Genomic DNA, 21240 nt, shown 5'->3' on the forward strand with positions numbered 1-21240 from the left:
AGCTAATTTCTTATCTAGGCCTAACCGCCATATTGATTTTTACTAAACTTGGTAGATATGTAGAACAGGACGCCTCAAGGTGACTGGAGAAATTTAACTCTAATTGGCAACTGGGTGGCGCTATAACAACAGAAAAATGCTTAAAAATGGCTAAAATGTGACCGATCGCTGTGGCTCCCCCTGTGGCTGAATGTTTTGGTTACTTTTTTGACTAAGTCATGGTATGGTATGCTGTACATAATCACGGAAACTATAAGTGTGTCATTCTGTCTATCTCACGTTTTTCTACTCACTGACGTGGTCAATCTATGTGAAACTGCACATAGGCATTCAGGATTGGCATAGGTAGAAGGTGACAAAGCTACCAATGGGTATGGACTAGTTTAAACATGAATCAAAACAAATACAAAGAATGTTGTTGTGGCTCCAACAATACCCGCAACTCACTTTTGGACCACAACCCACCAGTTGGGAACCACTGATCTATAACATCTGTCCCAATTCATTGTCTGTGGGGCAGTTTTAAGCTTATACTTGATGACATCACAAAATTGAGTTTTAGCACATCTTTTTGGATGTGGGAGCAACTTGTTTACATTTACTATTATTTTAAGACTGTCTTGGGGCGCTGGTGGCTTAGTGGCAGAGCAGGCGCCCCATGTACAAGGCTGCTGCCGCAGCGGCCCGGGTTCGAATCCAGCCTGTGGCCCTTTGCTGCATGTCATCCCCCCTCTCTCTCTCCCCCTTCACACTTACCTGTCCTGTCCAATAAAGGCAAAATGGCCAAAAAAATATCTTAAAAGAAAAAAAAAAAGACTGTCTTACACGTGTGAATTGTTTAAATGGGCGTAGAGAAGTCAAAAACACTCGTGAGGCATTAGAAACTGAAATTTGACCGATGATTTTGCGCTTTTGTTATTTTACTTTTTATTTGTTCCAAATGATGCTGTATGGTCTTCTGAGATTCAGATGGTGCCATGGGACCTTCTAATGTCATCAGAAAGTGTAAAGTACATTATAGCAAATGATGATAGCAGACACTCTTTGATTAGAAGCATAGTTAGAATTGCCGTTGTAGGTGGACGTCTACAGAGTGACCGTTTTTTCTTTGTCTGAATCTCCATGACCTCTCTTATTTATCATGAAACGTGAAGACTGTACTCAAGTGGAGAACTAATTTCATTACAACATTATTGCTAATCCAATTTACGGCACTTCATCTGTCTTCATCATCTTTATCAGTGACCTGTGAGATGACTGCACCGTGTTATTGCACTGCAGTTTTTAAACACCGTCCTCTCACCCAGTGGGATTCATAAGCCTTGTGATTTCAATCGTTGAAATTATGCAACCTCTAAAAATGCAATTAAGCCAATGCATGTTATTTATTATGGTAGAGTTGTCTTATTACTTCTGCAATTGACTTGTTGGTCAGTGCGCTCTTCAGTGTCTCCGGTATTTTCTCTGAAGCACATGTAGTAATTAAAAAAGCAATAATTTCTAGATGCTGGAACAATGTTTGCTCATCCTTGAAGGTATGGTGAGCAAATGTTGCATGTCACTGCTGTTGCTTTGAATTGCACTACAATGAGAGTACAAACCGTACACAAACATTCCTGAGTGGGATGAAATGTCAACATATGGAATTACTGTATATGTGAACATACAAAGCACATGTTTGTTGCTGCCTTAAATCCTCATAACCATAATCTTTACTTTTTCCGCTTCTCTAAAGAAAGATTTTAGAACAAAAGGTCCCTGAAAAATCAGCAAATGTTGTTTATAATTTGTGTGAATGTATGCACATGAAGGCATAGGCGTAGATTAGAGGGGGGATGCGGGGGACGCGTCCCCGTCAGTATTTAGAACATGTGCTTATTCTTCCCTTCAGCGGAGGTCTTTTATTTTGACAAAATTAAAGAAATTTCTACAATAGACTCGTGCAGAAAAGGCACTCAAAATTTCTTGGAGTAGGATCCCAACCCCCCTACTCCATATATGTCTCCCCCAAAATTGAAATGAAACCTTCATCCTTGCACAACGGGGATAATCAGACAGCTTTTAAAATTGTAAAAGGCAGACTTCTTGAAGATCAACGCAGTGTACAGCAGTCTTGCCATCTGAACTCTGCACAGACCCTTTTCTTCCACAAACAAACAGGAAGTTGCCTTTAGAAGCTTTGCCTAGAGGCGGGAAGCTTGTAGTTTTGCTGATTTCGGAGTCTGTGTGATGCATGTTTTCCTTCATGTCTGACTGATCTGTCCCACAGAGGATGCCCCCTGGTATGAGAGTAGTAATGGCCGTCTCATCCTGATGACCTCGGCAGCGGCTGTCTCTCTCTTGGTGTTCATCGTCTCCATGAGCGTATTCCTGTGCCGCAGGGCCAAGCAGACCAAGACCAGCAAGGGACCCATGTAAGAAACAACTGTTTGAGTATTTGCGTCCGCTCCTCTCTCATAATAAGCAGTCTTTTTCTCTTTACTTCCTCTGATCTTCATTTTAAATCATACTCAAAACCTGATGGATAATGGGCCTCTGATTGTGCGCGTGCCTGTGTGATTGTTTGATTTCTTTACTGCACTCCATCCACACTCAACTTCCTATTTTCCCTAACTCAGTCCTCAGTCTCTCCTCCTGCAGTTTGACTTCATATTATGGATATGGTTATGGCTGCAATATTTCATTCTGTCTCGGGATAGGACCGAGGCCATTTCAGTTAAAGTGTGTGTGTTTTGGCACATGTGCCAGTACGCACCTTGCTTACCTTGCAGAAAACCTTTCCACACATGTGCAGACTAGTTCCTGTATGCTTTTAATAGGTGCTCTTCACACTGAATATTAAAGTCTATCTCAGCTGGTGTGACCTACTTGACCCCATCCTTGATCTCTTTTATGCTCCCTCCTCTCCCATGTGTTTCCACACACTTTATGCTTGTGAAAAGCCAAGGCTAAGCTTTACTTCTGTGATAGTATATAAAGCATAGGGGAAAAAAGGCCACAGCGATGATAAGAGCAGTGGCAGAAGTCCCATTAAAGCGATTGCTGACAGCATGTTAATGTGCACCATGACCCCATGCAGCTTTGCTCATTAACTTCTTTTCCATATGGACTGAAAAAAACATTCAAAAGGCATAACTTCCATAAGAGCATGTGCTGCCATTTGTATATGAGCATATGTGTATGAAGAGAGAGACAGGTAGATAAAGAGAGAAAAATGGACTTTCATATCATCAGCCAGGTGTTGCTCCATTGCTCCATTCTAGTCTATAATTTCCTCACTTATATTTTTCTAGTGCCTACTGGGAGGTCGATATACTGATAATAATGCTCCTCTGTCTTTCCCCTCTCTTTCTTCTCTCTCCAGTGATGACCGGTCTCAGAAAAAGCCCATCTACAAAGCCAGTGTGGAGTCCCTGCCCTCCACCTGCGCAGACAAACAACCTCTGGTTTGACTGCACAGGCGAGTAGAAGGATGAAGAGGGTGGGGGGAGGAAGAAGATGGAGCGAAAGGCGAGCTAGATGGAGTGGGTGGCCAGAAAATGAGCAATGGCATATAGGGGATACTTAAAGAGGGAGGAGGTGGTAAAGGGTTATGGATGGTTACATTGGGGGAGGAGAGAAGGGAAGCAACGAGGATACTTGGAGACTGCAGGGAAGGCAGAGCAAAATCAAAATCAGTAACAAGTTGGGTGTGGGAAAAAAAACTGAAGGGCAAATGATTGCTTTAGAGACACAGAGGCGGCTTTGCTTGTGGGTGTAGGCTTCAGTTATGCATCTTGAAGAGAAAGGTTGGCAATTTTCTCTTCATTTATTCTGCAGCGTGGAAAATGGTGAGCTACATTCTTAGCAAAACGATGGGAGATTAATCTTGTGTGGGGTAAGAGCTGCGAAGACTCAATGCAATTCTCTCTTCTGTTACAAACATAATTACTCAGCTGTGTGCTATGAATGAACCATTTAGGTGATAGGACAAGGTTTTATTTTGTTGATTTTGTTTCCCTTTTCAACCTTTTTTTACCCTAAAGCAGAAGCAGCTCAAAGCATATTTGAGAAGGTTATTATAATCTCTTTACTGTGACAGCTCTCAAGCACATTGCACTCTACTATTTAATTCACTGTATTTTGGATTTCTTTGGTATTAAATGGCTTTCAGAAAATGTTATGTGTTGCCCTCCTGTGTGTCATTGATTTTGTTCCACCTCACGGATACAAAAGAGGTTGGGGAGTATTGACAACGTGTTGAAAGCTGGACATGTGTGCTCGCTTGGCCGCACATCTTCTCCTCTCCAAAGCCATCTCAGGCTTGCATCAGCTTGTTTACCAACCTTCCCTTTCAGTCTGTAAGACCTTACTCTGAAGCAATGACCTTTAGTCCAAGTACTGTGCCTGTGCATGTTTGTGTTTCTCCCCATCTGCCCGCAGGCACAAACCCATTCACAGTCAGTTCAGCTCACGAACGCATGCATTAACTAAGAACTCACACTTACACACAGTGAGAATAATAGTAAGGTCAGGTAACCTTGAAACTTTTCTTATTGGGTTTTACAGGATTACAATTTTGTTTAATTGAAAACCAATAGACCCTTTTAGGGCTGACATCACAGAGACGTCATTTCATTAGCTGGAGGCAAAACACAACTCGCCACCACAGGGCTATAGGCTACATAGGAGTCTTAAAATGTTGTCTTGTTCTGTTATTTGGTGTTCAAAACTTAAATTTTATCACATACCAGCTGCCACTGCCCAGAAGACATCAAAGACAACATGGTTTAATGCGATAGGACGAAAGGACTGGATGGAGGCGATCATCAAAAATGCTTGCATGTGCAGCGCACACTTCATATCAGGTTAGTAAAAAAGTATTTCCTGTTGTAGGGATGAATGACATTATGTGTATTAAGGTTTATCATGTCCACCTCATCAGAAATTGGGGAGGTGTTAAGAGGAATGTTGGATTTCTCTGTAACGCTAACTTTTTAGCACATTAGCTAACGTTAGCTTCAATAGCAAAACAAACTGGAGGAAACCATTCAAGCACTCATTTGTAAGCTTGGCATAATAATCCACCACCACAAAGCCAGTCAGATCATCCGTCCACTGAGTGAGAGCATACAGGTCGGCCAGTCTGGTCCCGTTGGTCAGTGTTTACTTATTCAAGTAACACTCGCGGCCTCAGACAGTAAGTAACCTAACATGGTAAACACTAAATTAAGAGCCCTGTTGGTTGAAGAAACGGAGCGTCATATTTCGACATAATTTTACAAAGGTTAAGTTAATCACACATTCACTCCGCTTGGCGCTCTGCTGCTCCGCTGCGCTGTCAACCCAGACAGAGTGCCCAGAGTGCACCCGGTCTCACTCCATAGTCACTGAAATGCAGCACTTGGACAGTGACTTGCGACGTCAGATACCAACAAAAGAAGGTGTTGGCACAATGCGCAGCCGGTTGCCATTACAGCTTAACGGTGCCTGGCAGCATCAGGGGGAAACGTGGTGGGACAAGGACAACAACAAACATTGACTTTCACCTGAGAGAGCGGTGTTTGTGTCTCTTACAATTCTAAAGCCAAACCCTGGTCTTTTTTCCTAAACCTTACCACAGGTTTTTGTTGCCTAAACCCAACTATGTGTGCTTGTTGTTGAAGGGAAAAAAAAAAGTCAATTCGCACCGTAGTGTTTCCTGTGAAAAATGAAGTGTATCTTGAAAGAAGACAATGCATGTAACAGACAGAACTTCACATGGTATCCCAGAACATCAACAACCAACGCACCCAGGGTACCTTACAAGTCGCATGTGGATGTGGAAAGTCCATGACCAAACGTCAATATGTGACGAGATCAGAGTGAGAATGGGTCCGTGTCACTGGTCCGACATCCCATTAGTCCGACGTCCCGTTGTTCCGATATGTGATTATACTAGGCTATACTGTATTTGTGTACCATAGAGGATCAGCAAACGCAACAAAAGTAGGCTACTGGTTGAGATACAAGTGTCATAGAGAGGAGAGAATGAAACACCATAACCTCCTGTTATTAACTCTGGAGTCGGGGTTGTGTGGGAAGCTCTCCGCGGTGCTGAACGGCTCCCGGCGGGCATATTTCTGCCTTGATGGTGCGCCGTGACCAGCTCTGGGTCAGATGGGAAAGGCCTGAGGCGGAGCAGGCTCACGGCTTATGTGTTTGCCACTTTCTCAAACTTTTTTATTTTAACCCACACCATGATCTTTTCCTGACCCTAACCAAGTGGTTTTTGTGCTGGTTTAATATGGTCGGAACAATGGGATGTCAGACCAATGGGCAGACCCCGTGAGAATGTGTTGCCAGAGTGTGCTCTGCTACTCAAAGAGTCAATGCTCTGGATAACTGAACGGTTTATTCCAACAGCATTACGAATTTAGGAACGTTCCAGATTGTGTCAGAGTGCACTCAGAGTGAATATTTCTGAATGCACCACTCACATCATCTTCCTCCTTTGACTAAAACAAGCCAACAGAATTTGCTAGCTAGTACTAGCTAACATCTGTGGAGAATTGTTTTGCCTCCAGCTAAGCCCCGCCCACCAAAAAAACATCATACTGTTTACTAACATCAAAAAGGGCCAATACAGTCATCTTTAATAGTTTGCCACCAGGGAACAGAGACATGTATTTTATATAGAAGTGGGAACCAGCCCTGCTAAACCCATGACAATAACACACATGCATAATGAGAATGTTCAACAGTATATTAAGGTTATACCTCGACTCATTAAAACAAAACAAGACAAACAAAACAAAAAACCTCACATAGCCACACTTCCCCCTCAACAATTAATTAGGTTGGAATATCTTAAGAAATTAGCATTCTTGACGTATGTGAGAAAACGGCCCCAGACCTTGATAAATGCAGTAGACCTTCCTTGGAGAGTCTTATTTTCTCCAACTTAACAAAGTATAGCACGTTTTAAATCCAGTGAGTGTGAGACAGAGATATGGGAGGCTTCCACTTTGTCAGGATCAGTGTTCTAGACAGTAAAGTGGCAAAGGTGATTACATTATTTTGTAATAAAGAGAAAGAGTGTAAAGAGGTTGACACCCCAAAGAGAGTGCCGGAAGCGTTAGGGTCAAGCTTATGGCCCAGTAAATCAGATTAAGAATTAAAATTCACTTTCTAGAAGTTAAACAAGGATGGGCAGAGCCAATATATCTGTCATAGTTTGGGAAGACATCCATGTAAAATCTTAGATAGGCGAGTGTTAAGTGCGATGCACCACTTCCCATTGTAAGAAACCATGCTTCACACAAAAAAGAACTGTGTAGCCTTCCCAGAATCTCGCCCCAGACCTCATCCAATATTTCCTCTCCCAAATTTGTCTCCCATAATAATCATAACCTTGAAACTTTGCCCAGATAGTTAGTTGCTGCTAGTTCTACCTCAATAAGAACACGATTTAGTCTCATCTGATTCTCACCCGAATTAACCATCATAGACTACAACTTCATCTTTTTAATTTTCTCCTCTGTTGCCTTGTAACCCTTAACGCCGTGCCACAGCACCATCGCTTATTACCATAACCGAGCTCATAATGCAAAGAATTTCATTACGCTTGTCTGTTGAAGTTATGTTGGGTTTTATGTGGTTTTATTATCGGTGTGTGGTTGACCGTAGGCCGTCGTTAATAATGGGCGAAGCGGCAGTTTAACAATGACACTCCATTAACGGGTGCATGCGCCACAGAGCACAGCCAGGATAATGTTATTAAACTGATTATTCAAACCCCCCGTACAGCTCGCCTCGGCTGCAGCCATCCTTCGTGCAACATTTTACAGACTCCATGTATTTCTTTTTCCAACTCTACAAACTTCGTCTTATGCTTTATGTCTGAAGCCCAGGAATAAAGAGACAACAGATAGCGGGACTACAACCGAAACTGAAAGACTTTTTTTTTCTTTTCTTTTTTTAAGTTTCACGCTCTGCTGAAAAAAAATACAGTGTTGTAAATTTCAAATGCCCTCCTGCATGTGAAATGCCAGCGAGCACCATCTTGTTTTGGCCTTTGAGTCAGTCATGAGTGAAAAGCTGTGTGCTCCCCAGAGGGCTTTGGTCCTGGGGCTTCAACCGGTTGGCCAGAAAAGACAAGATTATGTATCAGAAATTTCACACAGTGGAGCTGTCCCTGAGGTAAAGGGCTGTGGTTGGGAGGGAGAGAAGTGTAGTTTACAGTGACATTTTGACCTTGATAGTGCCTCATGGATAAACCACCGGACAACAGCTTAGGGCGATGCAGGAGCTGTGCAGAGAATACAGAGCAGCCGAGATGTTTTGTCTGTTGCAGGCAGGGTCCTAACAGGACAAGGATGCAGATCTGTGACATTAAAGTCTGGCAACTCCTCCCTAGTGTCAACACTAAGGCAGGTAGGCAAACGTCCTGACAGCCCTCAGTACACTGACCTACAAGAAAAGGTGAATTATACCAAACATGTCACCTCATTGACTAATGCAACAAAGTGCCAGGCATTTGTAACTGTATGCCATCGCCCACTGCTGTTCTCGTCACGGTCACTTGGTTTTGTGTGTGCATCCTGCATATGTTGTGTCAAATGGCTGGAAATGAAGGAGTGGAGTTCGTTGGAGAAGCAGGTGTTTTCCCCTCATTACTTCCTGACAATGCCCCATCTGGTGCAAGGGAGCTGCTGCCATCGACTCCCTGCCAACTGGGGAACAAACACTCGCAGAGAGGCTGACGGGGAAAAATGGGATGGGATGGGAATTGGGGGAATGAGTTGGGCAGACACTACCCTCACCAAAACAACAAGGTTAAAAACTTGTGTCAGGGAAAAAAAAAAAAAAAAAACATGGAGCGGAGAGAGCCCTGAAGACTTCAAGATTTCACACAGATCCACGCAAAAGAGGTCAGATATGAGGCGAGAGTTCAAAGCAACTTTATGGAAGTCATGGGTAGATATATTAATATTAATGCTAATAGACTGCTTTGATGCTTTGCTGCCTGTTTGAACTTTTCCTGACTGTTTGAACCAAACTGTGTGTGTCAAGTGTCAGGATTTGAGTCAGATGAGAGGGAGGCCTAAGCAGATTTGAGACCCATGACATGCTATCCCTAAAGTTGCCTGAAGGGGGCACCAAAGATGGTTTCAAAACAGATGCCTTTAAGCCTTGGAGGCTACAAGCCCATGGTATAACACTAGATTAGGAGGGAGAAAAAAGAGATGTGGAAAGAGAAACAATTTTCATAATGGAGCAGCGCTCTCTGACTGGAAAACACAATTATGGGCAAACTGTGGCCACAGCATGAGGGTAAAGTTAAAGAGCCCCTTTAGCAGTACCTAATAGGCCCTGACTACAGATGAGCAGAAACACTGGTGCGTCCGAAGCACAAGTTTTTGTTCCAGGCCATTAACGTCATTGTGAACGGTGATTTAACTGCATACACTCAGGTCTATTCCATGCTCTCCTTTATGAGTCCTGTGCACATTTTAGAGACAAAGCAGCCTCTGCAACAAAATGTCCCCTAATCTCAATAAAAGACCGCTGCACATGTTCTAATTTGGCAGTGAGTCATACCACCTTCCCTCCAGTTTTAACCGCCAAATAGGCATTGTTGATAAAGAAGTATAATCTTACAGAGAATAATTCTGTTTGCCACCATGTCAGCCTTGAAATTAGAGGAAGGTGAGTCACCTGGTTTCTTACATGCAGATGGAACAATGCTCAAAATGCTCTAAAATTAGAAACACTTATATCCACTGGTGAATTAAAGGGCAGCTTAAAGAATGTGGTGACAGAGATATGTGTGTGTTTTTCTTGAGAGGCCTCTATCTTTGACTAGTTGTTGTTTTATTGTGGATTTTTGTATTTTATGTTGTATTTGTTGCATTTTAAATGTGTTTTGATTGGCTGCCACCTCGGCCACGTCTCTCTTGTAAGAGAGATTTTCAGTCTCAATGGGACTTCCTGGTTAAATAAAGTTTCAATAAAATGAATCCGCACACATGATATATGTGCATATTGAATCTGCATTACAGGGGTGTATTTCAGGGGGGATGCAAGGGACACATCCCCCTTATTGTTTAGAACATGTACACCTAAAATGTCTTCATGTTTCAGTGCACTGTTTGGCTGTAATATGAGAATTTGTGAACAGGAAGTAGGCGCCATACTACTTCCTGTAACGGTTATTGTAAAAATTAATTTGGATCATAACTTACTGATTAAAACACAAAGCAAAATTATGCGTGGGTTGGCACGGTGAAGCAGTGGTTAGCATTGTTGCCTCACAGCAAGAGGGTTCCTGGTTCGAATCCAGGGTAGGGGAGCCCTTTTGTGCGGAGTTCTCCACGTGTTAGCGTGGGTTTTCTCTGTGTGCTCCGGTTTCCTCCCTCAATCCAAAGACATGCAGTTTAATTGGTGACTCTAAACTGGCTGTCGGTGTGAATGTGAGTGTGAATGATTGTCTGTCTCTATAGCCCCTTTTACACTGCCAGATTTTCTGCGAATGTTGGGCCGTTTTGCCGGCAAGCTGCGAGCGTTTATACACACAGAGCCGAATTGACGAGTTGATTCGAGGTGCCCAATTTTCTGCTGCATAGGGTAAACATATTGGCAGAACGTTTTTGGTTTAAAAAGAACGAGACGCCCTTCCGCCACGGGAGGAGCTGTTGATGACGCTGCACATGCAACCCACTGGCGGTGGACTGGAAACAGCTGATAGCAGGAATGAGCAGCTAGTAGCAAGAGGGAAACACAAACCTGAAAGACACTGTAAAGATGAGCAACTGGGGAGACAAGGAATTGTGCGCCCTCCTTGTCCTCGCAAACGAAGAGGCCATTAACCGTCAGATGACGGGAACGGTGAGGGATGGGCCAACTTATGAGAGAATCGCCAAAGCTACACGTTTACTTGCTCACGCCCCCCATTGCCCCGAAAAAGGCACATTCTGTATGAACAAAAGCAGACATTTAAACCAGAAATTAATGCAGAAAAATCACATAAAGGGGCTTCGGTGGCTTAGTGGTAGAGCAGGCGCCCCATGTACAAGGCTGTTGCTGCAGCGGCCCGGGTTCAACTCCAGCATGTGGCCCTTTGCTGCATGTCATTCCCTCTCTCTCTCCCCCTTTCACACTTGTCTGTCCTATATATTAAAGGCTAAAAATGCCCCAAAAAATATCTTAAAAAAAAAAGAAAAATCACATAAAAATCACCAGAATGCAGGAAGTTAAGTGCATGTAGCTCAAATTTTCCTGACCTTTACCTTTAACATGTGTCGCCCCAATGTTGAAACCAAACCTACACCCCTGCTGCATAATAATCTTGCAACTGACTTCACAATACAATAAATGAGCGCAACACAACCGTCCCTTCAAACTCTGAACATCTGGTTCAGTGTCGTCATCTTAATCATAGTGCCAAACATCCTCTTCGGTCCGAGGCACTGAATTTTAAATAAATTGGTTATTTGCGTCGGGAAATTAATGTTGGTTATCAATCACATTTAGAGCGAATTGATTTCAATTAATTGGAAGATGCATCCCTTCTTCCCTCCCCTGCTCTCCTCTTGTGTAGCCCATTTCTTTTTAAAGCCCGGCCCCTCTCGCTCTTCCGCACACCCCTCCACCTGCTCCTGCTCTCTGCAATTGGTCGGAAACACACACAGGCCCGCCCTATTGGCAAGCTTTGAAATATATTTACAATGTAAAGTAACCAAGTAAAACCGGCCGAGCCATCATATTCAGGCATTCAGAGGGAGAGAAAGTGGGTGTGTGTGAGAGTGTGTGTCAGAGAGGAAACATTACTATGTAAAAACCTGCCACTGACAATTGAGCGCTTGACAAAACACACACTCGTTGACGCACGGTCCGCACGCCGCGCGCCATCACACTCACACACGCACACACACACACACACGCGGACGCTGAAGGCGCTGTCGGAGAGTGAACCTGCGGGTTCATGTCACTCTGATTTCTCCAAGGAAGAGGAATACCGAGGAAAAGATCAGAGGGGGGAATATCAGCGACAGCGATGGCTTTCGCGACCGTGTGGAACTACTGCGTCCCTCTCACCATCATCATCGTCGCCTGCCTGGTGCGCACTGGTAAGACTCGCAGCCACACAGTGAATGAGTGTGATGTGAATGAGAAGAGTGTTAAGCCGCCTCGGTGTGTTGTGGCTTTTCCCCGCAAGTTTGCCGAAGTCCTCCAAGACGCAGCTGAATGACGCGCAGAAATGCACAGGGCTTATTCTGACTGAGGAATAACACCACGGGACAAAAACACGTGCAGTTTACAATCATCCTGCGGACCACTGTTAGTATCCACCACTGGGTAATTAGAAGCAAAGCCCATTGCGCAAATCTGGGCAACATCCGTATTGCTTTTGGGGCATGAGTCATTGTGTTAACGTCTTCTCGGAACGGCTAAGCTGGAAAGACCCCAAACAACCCCAAAAATGAAACCAAAAAGTAAAAGGAGCATGCCCGTGTCACTTTTTGCCCACGTAGACATATTTTATGAAAACATCCCATGCTCTATTGACCCGCGTGCGTCACTGCATTTTGATTATTTTCTCCGGACAGAGCAGTGTGTGGGATTTATTGTATCATAGCTGCTGGGGGAGACAGCACCGGATCCCTGAGAGACGTGTGTGTGTGTGAGTGTGTATGTGTGTGTGTGCATGCATGTAGAGAGCTCCGGTTGAATATTCTGACAGCCACATGAGAGCTCATAACAATGCCCGCAGTGGACCAGGCGTGTGTTACACACCACACAGAGCAGTGGTGTTTGTTACTTCTTTCCTCTTCTGCAGCAGCGTGGAGAAGTGAAAGGACCTTTGAGACCTCACCTTATCAGATACAATAACATCTAACAATCAATTGCAAAGGCTAGAAATGGCACCTGCAGTGCCCTTTGTTGCTTTTACTCTCCCCACTGGATCCTCTCTCAGGCTGGGATAGTCCTGCATTGCTCCCTTTGAGGCACAATATATTTCATGATCACTAGTGCATCTGCTGCGAAAACAGGGATTTGGATTAGGCTCAATCATGACTCTGAGCAACTTTAGCCTCATGGTGTTTGGTGCCATCTGCTTGGATGTAGTAAAAATACAGTCTCATAACACACCTTGTTCAATTCCACCCAAAGCTTCAGTGATTCTGGCTGAGCAGGAATGGCAGCGAGGAAGTGTGTGCAGATGTTGCCTCGCTGATTTGTATCCTGTGGCTGTTGTGCTCTTTGTTTACCTGAGGCAGTGAAAGGGTTACGTGCTGGGTCGGACACTGTCACAATCAGACCTGTGCTGTGCTATTGTGATGATATCTCTTTTACATAGGGAGCGCTACATTGCTCCATAGCCATTCCTCCGGGTGCTCAGCATCACCATGGCCTGTGTATTGATTTCTTCCCTTGTGTGTGTTTGTGTGGATGTATTTGTGTGTCTGCTCCTGTGGCAGCGGAGGGCTGATTTATGCATACGCGTGTAGGCGTTTGTATGTCAGTCTAACTTGAGTACTGTGTAAGAGGTTTCTCTGTGTGTCTGTCTGGGCGTCCGTTTGTGAACTTGCCTGTGTGTTGCATGTAAATGTGCTTCATGTCTGTCTGTGTGTGTGTGTGTGTGTGTGTGTGTGTGTGCTGCTTACAGTGCCGGGTTTTGCCGGAGCTGCAGGCAACCTCTGCTGGGGGCTGCTCACTGATCACTGTCATTAATCTAGCCACTGACAGGGGCTGGGAGAGACAGGGGGCCAGCGGGGCGGAGGGGTGTTACAGGCAGGGGGTGGATGGAGGAAGGAGGGAGGGAAGGAAGTGTAGAGATGGTCTGTTTCTGAACAGCCTGCACAGATGCACATATATTCATGTGTTAAAAAACAGTTTCTGATAAGAATGTTTTCCTCCGGAGACGAAAATGGCAAAAACTAATCTAGCAGAAAGGGGAAAAGGAGAGAGAAGGTGGGAGGCGATGGGGGTTGGAGGTTGTTATTATGCCAGGATAGAGATGGACAGATTGATTGGGCAGATAGACGGATGAGCAGACAGATAGATTGAGAGGGTGCTGTGAAGATGGCGAGGCTGGGAGACTTGGCCCTCCTTTGAAAAGCAAAAGAAAGACAGAGGGATGGAGAGATGGAGGGAACGAGAAAGGCAGAAAGGAACGAGGGAGAGAGGAAGAGTGGGAGAAGAAAGGCAGAAAGACTTCACAGTGTGTCTGACGGGCAGGCCTGAGGGACACACACACACACATAGACACACACAATTACTCACACACACAGTCAGCGCTGTGTGTCTGTGCTCCGAGTGCATGGCTTTGTGGGGGTGGCTGATCCACCGCAGCTGTGGGCCAAACTTACACCCCACGTACAGTAACAAATGCTGTTAACTCCACCTCTGCTGCTTGCCCACCCTTAATCGCTACCGTGCATTCCTCCATCACTTCCATTCTTCCACCTCCTTCCCATTCCTCTCCTATGCCTCCATTACCACCTGCCTTATCGCTGTGTGCATTAAATCACCTCCATTTGTTTATTTGAATGTGTGCAATGAGAGCCATCCGTTTTGAGCTTGTTCCCCATCACGCTGTTTGGACCTTGGCTGGGGCTCTGGCGGGTGAAAAACGGCAGCAGTTGGACGTACTTGTGGGAGGAGATTTGAATACCAATTATAGCTGGTATATGTGTGCGCGCAAGCACACACACACATGCACACACACAGAGGGGCCATGCATAAATCAATGTCGTTGTGAGTCACAGAAGGGAGGCCTGGCGTGTAAACACAAACATCAAGGGAAATGCTGTACACAGAAAAACAAAAAAAAATAAGGACCCGCGTGAGCACATGCGTAGGTGCAGCAACACACATGTGCGCACACACGTACACCTTGCCTACAGACAGCTTACGAAGTACATTAGAGTTTCTTTTGAACATAGGAATAGGATTGCTAATGCAAGTTTGTCTGAGCCCAATTGCAGTTTTTGATGCTTGTCAAATGCAGTTTGCATCATGCCCGAGTCAAGATTGCCTTTTTACTTTCTTGCACATTGCGCTGGGCTTGCTATTTCAGCGTCTTTCTTTGTTCTCTAATGCGCTGAAAAAGTCCTCACAGTAAGCCAAGGTTTATCCTTTGATCCAAACCTTGGAGGATAATTCTCCCCCCAAATAAAATAAACTTGTCGACAGTTTAATTAAAAAGAGCGAGACCTTCCTTCCTTGCTCTCTGCCCCGCCATCTGCTGGTTCACGGCGTAAATTCGAGCACGGCGCACAATCAGATTTCATTGTTCCATTCTTTTTTTTCTTTTTTTTTTTTGTGATTCCCTGTCTTTTGAAGGTCTAAATAATTGGACAAGCTGAGCTTGGCAGACATTGCTGGCATGCCCGTCAACACAAGAGAAGCTGAAATTAGCCTTTTTTTAAAAATACGCTGCCTACTGCTGTCGTGCGCGACCCTGTTTGATCAAGCGATGCAGCCTTAAAGGGTCCTGACAGGGTGGCCCACTATCTCAGCTGAGCAACTGCTCACACATAAGCTCCATAAACAAATTGGACTGTGTCGCTTTTTGGGCAAGTCATGACTGAGAGAGTTACGGAGCTTAGTGTGGGCTGGTTTTATTCTCCCCTGGGCTTTTATGGGTCCATTACTCAGAAGCAGAAGAAGTTCCTAGGCTCACCGTTTAGTGCAGGTGATGTATTTTACAGTAATTATCTCCTAATCTGCCCCTAAGTCTTCAATGCGATCCATAACTCCTTGTTTTGAACTGCTGTTGTTTCGCATGATTGCATCTCAATAACCCCCCTCCGGCGTTACAGACCAGGTCCAGAGAGGATTTTATTTTTACATTGACTTAAATAGAAATAAAGAGGAATAATGAATGATGAGTCATTTTGTTTCCACTGCAAGGACACATCACTTGACATGGCGAACGCATATCCCTTTTCACATCGTGTTTACGGCACTGTTTTGTCCTCACAGAGGGGTTCATGTATAAACAGAATACATGAGGCACAATGATTGAAAGGGGCACACAAAGACACCGATTGGTAATTGAAGCCTTATATCTCATTTGACCATTTGTTTAATAGTCCATTAGTGAAACTTTCTGTCAATCTAATCAGGCCAGCGCTAATGTAGAAACACTCTTTATAGCTGCCACCTCATCTCCTTCCCATTACTATTCCCCAGACAGTGCCGCTTGTGATTATCATAATGGTGATCTATGTCGTCCTTACGTGTCGCTCTCTGAGAACAACTGGCGTTTCCCCAACTTTGCCGCTGAAGTTTTTTAATGCTGAGTGGGATGCCAAGGACGTCTCCTCCATTTGCTGGCATCAGAATCCTGCCAATCAATCCAGCGCTTTTAACTCCATGCGATCTGATTGGCTGTGTGCAAAAGCGAAACGCCCTCGTCGGGTACAGCTCTCCAAACTGTGACCTGATGTCCCCTGAGCCAGCAGGTTTTCTCCAGCCACTGACCCCTCTCGCTGTATATTTGTCTTTGCCACGGGAGTGTGAAATCAGTAAACAGCGATTCCCTTCCACTCTGCTTCTTGGCACTGCACACAAAGGCAGTTGCTATGTATTCTTTCTACTGGGGTACAAGGTGTACTAATGTCTTCAGCCAGTCAAAGTTGAATTGTGGTCGAGGGGGAACAGAGGCGGAGGGAGAGAGAGAGGGGATCCTGAGCCTGAAAAAAAGAAACATTAAAACACTAACACCATGGGGTGAGCATTCCTCGCTATTTGTGACTCAGTTTCCATGACTAAGAGTAAACGGTTATACCTCCTGCTTGGCTGTGGGCTTGTTTAACACCCTCCCTTGTTGCGGTGACACCTGTCTCCGAAGCTCCCGCAGGGCCTCACGCTAACTTGGCCAGACAGCGACCTCCAGTAGCGCCAGTAACCAAGGTGATTATCCCCACTCAGGCGCTGCGACGGAGCCCTCACTCGCTGTGATTGGATGAGATAGGCTGATTGAGCTGAAAAGGGCAAGTGCCTAAAATTGAAGCGCTGGAAACTGTGTACTCTGCCAGTGCGGAGGCTAATACACATCCCATCTGGAAGACTTGATGTAGAGACAAGAGGAGGGGACGGCTGGTAATGAGGTGCTCGTCCAGGGTAAGGAGGATCAGTGAAGGACTTAAACCCAGGTGAAACTGTCAAGGCTGGGCACGGAGGTTGCCAACAAGACCCCATTTCCCCTTACCCTTGGGAGGTCTGTGTGTCCAGTGGAGGCTAGCTGATGAAGAGTGACCAGGCTTAGCCAGGGCACCGAGGGACTGATGGGGTCAGAGAGGTAGAGTGAAACAGAGAGGGGGAGAGGCGGAGAGACGGCTTGCTGCACAGTGTATAAAAGAGCGAAGGAAGGCAGCGAGGAGGGGGGGAAAGCGCCACGGGCATGCGTCACAGCCCAGTGAAGCAAAGAGGCGCGGAGCAGAGGAGAAAGTAAGGCAAAGAGGAGTCCAACAAACAAGTGAATGATTGCAGGATTTCAGCTCTGAAATGGGAGGGTTTGAAAAAAAAAAGACAAGGGAGAGAGGGGAGAGAGAACAACCCCTGCTGCGCCGAATGACGGATTTAGAAGGCCAAAAAATAGAGGAAGGAGGGAAGGGTGAGATTAAGAAGGTGGGACCAAAGCAGAAAAGTACAGGGTGCTGGTGTGAGGAGAGGATGGGGGTGAGGAGGAGGAGGAGAGACAGAGAGATGGATGGTGATACACAGAGATAAAGACGGAGAGAGGGCAAGCACTGTGTAGGTGACCACACCAGAGAGACAAGGTGTCATGATCGATGAGGTCACAGTACGCACACACACACTCTCACACCCACAACAGCCCCCACACACACACACAGGCAAACAAGTATTGAAATTGTCTCCCAGCAGCTCATGGCCAGTCCTCCCACTTTCAGAGAAGCGGCACGGTGCTTCGGCTCGGAGAATTAAACACCCACACACGCACAGGGCTATTCATCTGTCTGCCATTTAGAATCGTTCTTCGTATCATCGCCATTAATAGGTTGGCTTTGATGAGATTGTCGGATGCTGAAAATTGCCAGTCAAAGCAGCGCTCTATCTACTGGGAAATCAGACAGAGATATCCAGAAGGCGGACACAACAATGCTGAAGAGGTCTCAGATGAGTTTTCTATCTTAGAAAACTCTCAAAATGTCTCCCTCACGAGTGGCGAATCCATTTGAGCTATGATCACGTCTGGCATTGATAAAGTGGTGGTGTCACTTGCAGAAACATCAGTGAGGACATGTTTTTTTCTGTATTTTATTAAAGTGTAATCAGGTCTGATTAGATCACATTAATGAATGTTTAAAGCATTTTGAAAGAACATTTGATGTTGGGAGAAAAAAGGGGGACGTTGGCTTGAACAGAATGTATTTAGTGTGCAAAAGATCATCACAGATTATCTTTGCAAATGTTACACACTCTGCTTTACTGTATGCTCTTTAAAAACCAAATGCTATCACTCAACGAAGGACAAGTGATAACAGCGGCTGCCAATAGATCAAACCCAGATTGCTCGACTTCATTCTGGACAGATGCCAAGTGATTGTTGACACAGCCACTGGAAAAAAAAAAAGAAATCTACTTCAGCTTTCACGATACTTCCCAGACACACCCTTACACTCTCCGCCGCTGCTTGTCTGTATCTGACTATTCTTTATCTCATTCCCAGGCCTGAGACGAGAGCTTCAACATCAGGAGTAGTAAGCTTTGATCCACTTCATTAGCAGACCGTAAACAACCATTAATTATAGGCAATTAATTAGCAGCACATGAAAACAATCCTCGAGAAGTTGGCCGCTCTCAAAGACCCCCAAGCGCTCGTAGGGAGGAAAGAATGAAAGAGAGGGAGACATTGACAAAGACAGGAGAAAGAAAAGAAGAAAAAATGAAGGGGAATAAGCCTGCGGTCATGCTTAATGTGCTGGGGCGAGATTTACCGCAATGATTTGCCGGGCTCTTTTGAGATTCATAAGGTCATCAATTCATGCTCTGCTTTCAGCAGGGCAAAACAAAAGTGAGGCTATGCAGCCGTCTGCACTGAAGTAAAGAGAGAAGAAAAGAAGCTGGGCCAAATTGGATTGGTGCTGCGATTGTTTCTGCAGAGATTGTTACAGTTGGCAAGGCCACTTAAAAAGTGGCCAAGCACCAATGACCTTGAGGAAAGCTCTGGCTGATTCTCTCCCCGGATTCATTTTCTCCTGTGCAGCTGAAGGGGCATTTAAGTGCACGACTGCTGATTCACCTTATGGCCGTTAACAGGTACACCCCCCCCCCCCCCCTCCCCTCGCCACCCATAAAGTGCACCAGCAGACTGAAGCAGCGCTTTGACTCATGTCCACAGACGTGTTCTATCTCCGTGTCCATCTGTTGGCTGAATAATGTTATCACGGACCGCAGAAGGACCATGTCTCTCCGTCCTGGCCGTTGCAGTAGAGGAGTGGAACAGCCGTACAGTCTGTGATACTGAACGAGTTTGACACAAGCCTTGGGCATTGGGTGAAGTTGCGGGGAAACGGTGGTTCATGGCAACTGCTACCCGCTGGGCCATACTGGTGAACTGAGCTGTGAAGCAGCTTGCAGAGGCCAGTGGGGATCTGTGGCCGGTACCAAAGTCATTTTTAGCTTTTGTGGACTCTGTAGCCGTGGACAGCAAGAGGTTTTTGTGTCTGCAATATAGATCCTACAGTTTGGAGAGGCACACAGCACACACAGCACGACACCGTCGCCTCTTGACTGCATATACAGTAACATACTTTATTGCAAGAGAAACTAATAAAAGAAAGCTGTGGGGGAATGTTCTTTCATTCTTGATTATTTTCTCTCTTCCCAAGGGCCAAGATGGCTGCCATCTGTCCTCCCATTTATCAGAGCAACTCTGCCCGCTGTTCAAGCCACCAAGCTTCCAGTTTCCTCCATATCTGACCCAAAATGACCCATGATACATGACTTTACTATTGAAAATGTATGAAAGTTTCCATCATAAATATTCAGTGTTAGAAAAAACATAAAATGACAGACATTCTGATTACAAAAGCAGGGCATCATCCTATGAGTCTCGCATAGCATTAGGGTAAACGTAAATTGCATGCATCCGTGGTTATGTCAGGGCACTGTGAAGCGAAAACTTGATGCATGCTTTGTAAGGCAGGAAATTGGGGCTGCCAGCAAAGATGAAGACTCGACAATCCGAGGGAAGATTGTATGAGGAAGTGTGAGTCTGCAAAAATGACCAGAAGTTAATTTATCAACGTCAGGATTTGATCAGCTGAGATAACGGAGGAGACGATATCCATATCTGGTTAATGTGTCACTGTTGGTTAGATAACGCTGCCAAATGCGGAACAAAGTGTAATTTGACATTTTGGACAACTTTCTCTGAAACATTTTACTCTGGATACATGAAAGTTTTATTAACTTTCATGAAAAAAAATTAAATCAGTGTAGAAGGAGCAATTTTGACATTGGAAAAAAAAAAGTCAGTCCATGAGAAAACAGCTCAATACTTCCTCGTAGACGATTTGTTAATGTGTTGTGCAGACTGCAAATATTAAAATAAAAGCAAAAGCAAAATTTTGCCACCAGGACACTTAATAATGCTGACTTTCTCATCATTATTTTATCATTAACATGAATAAAAGTCTTATGAATTCAGTTCTTTGTAAAAAGAATTACTGATATTCACACTGATAATTTTCATTCATTTCCGTAACTGCTTATCCTGTTAGGGGTTGCGGAGGGCTGGAGCCCATTCTAGCTGAAATTGGGCGAGAGGCGGGGTACACCCTGGACAGGTCACCAGACTATCACAGGGTTGACACATAGAGACAGACAACCATTCACACTCACATTCACACCTACGGAATTTTAGAGTCACCAATTAACCTGCATGTCGTTGGACTGTGGGAGGAAGCTGGAGTACCCAGAGAAAACCCACGCTGACACTGGGAGAGCATGCAAACTCCACACAAAGGGGCTCCCCTTCCCCGGGTTCAAACCAGGAACCCTTTTGCTGTGAGGCAACAATGCTAACCACCATAGGCGTCATTTAGGTATGGCGAGGTATGGCAGCTGCCATATCTTGGAATCGGGAGACAAAAAAAGAGAGAGGTTCTGTAGTCATCTTACTCGAGGCGCACTGGCTGATTGTTTTCATTGTATTGCACTTAAATAGGTCAATAATATGCTCATCAGTGAATACGAGTGTTATTGAATCAAATTGTTCGCCACTTCGCTCCTCCGCGAGTT

At 45.0% G+C, this 21240-nt stretch overlaps 2 protein-coding genes across 4 annotated transcripts in view; both read left to right on the forward strand.

Moving 5' to 3' along the window:
• si:ch211-79k12.1 (uncharacterized protein LOC568891 homolog) overlaps window positions 1–4162 on the forward strand; it is a 13683-nt gene extending 9521 nt beyond the window's left edge. Inside the window, exons 6-7 of the mRNA XM_050045761.1 lie at window positions 2270–2414; window positions 3365–4162. Of these exons, the coding sequence (XP_049901718.1) occupies window positions 2270–2414; window positions 3365–3452 (233 nt within the window). The 3' untranslated portion in view covers window positions 3453–4162. The remainder of the gene's footprint in view (window positions 1–2269; window positions 2415–3364) is intronic.
• Window positions 4163–11710: 7548 nt separating this feature from the next.
• cadm4 (cell adhesion molecule 4) overlaps window positions 11711–21240 on the forward strand; it is a 216223-nt gene continuing 206693 nt past the window's right edge. For all 3 annotated transcript variants that reach the window (XM_050047545.1, XM_050047544.1, XM_050047546.1), the window contains exon 1: window positions 11711–12089. In XM_050047545.1, coding sequence (XP_049903502.1) covers window positions 12017–12089 — 73 coding nt within the window. In that variant the 5' untranslated portion in view covers window positions 11711–12016. The remainder of the gene's footprint in view (window positions 12090–21240) is intronic.

Source organism: Epinephelus moara, chromosome 6 (assembly GCF_006386435.1).
Source record: "Epinephelus moara isolate mb chromosome 6, YSFRI_EMoa_1.0, whole genome shotgun sequence".
NCBI classification, from domain to species: Eukaryota; Metazoa; Chordata; class Actinopteri; order Perciformes; family Serranidae; genus Epinephelus; species Epinephelus moara.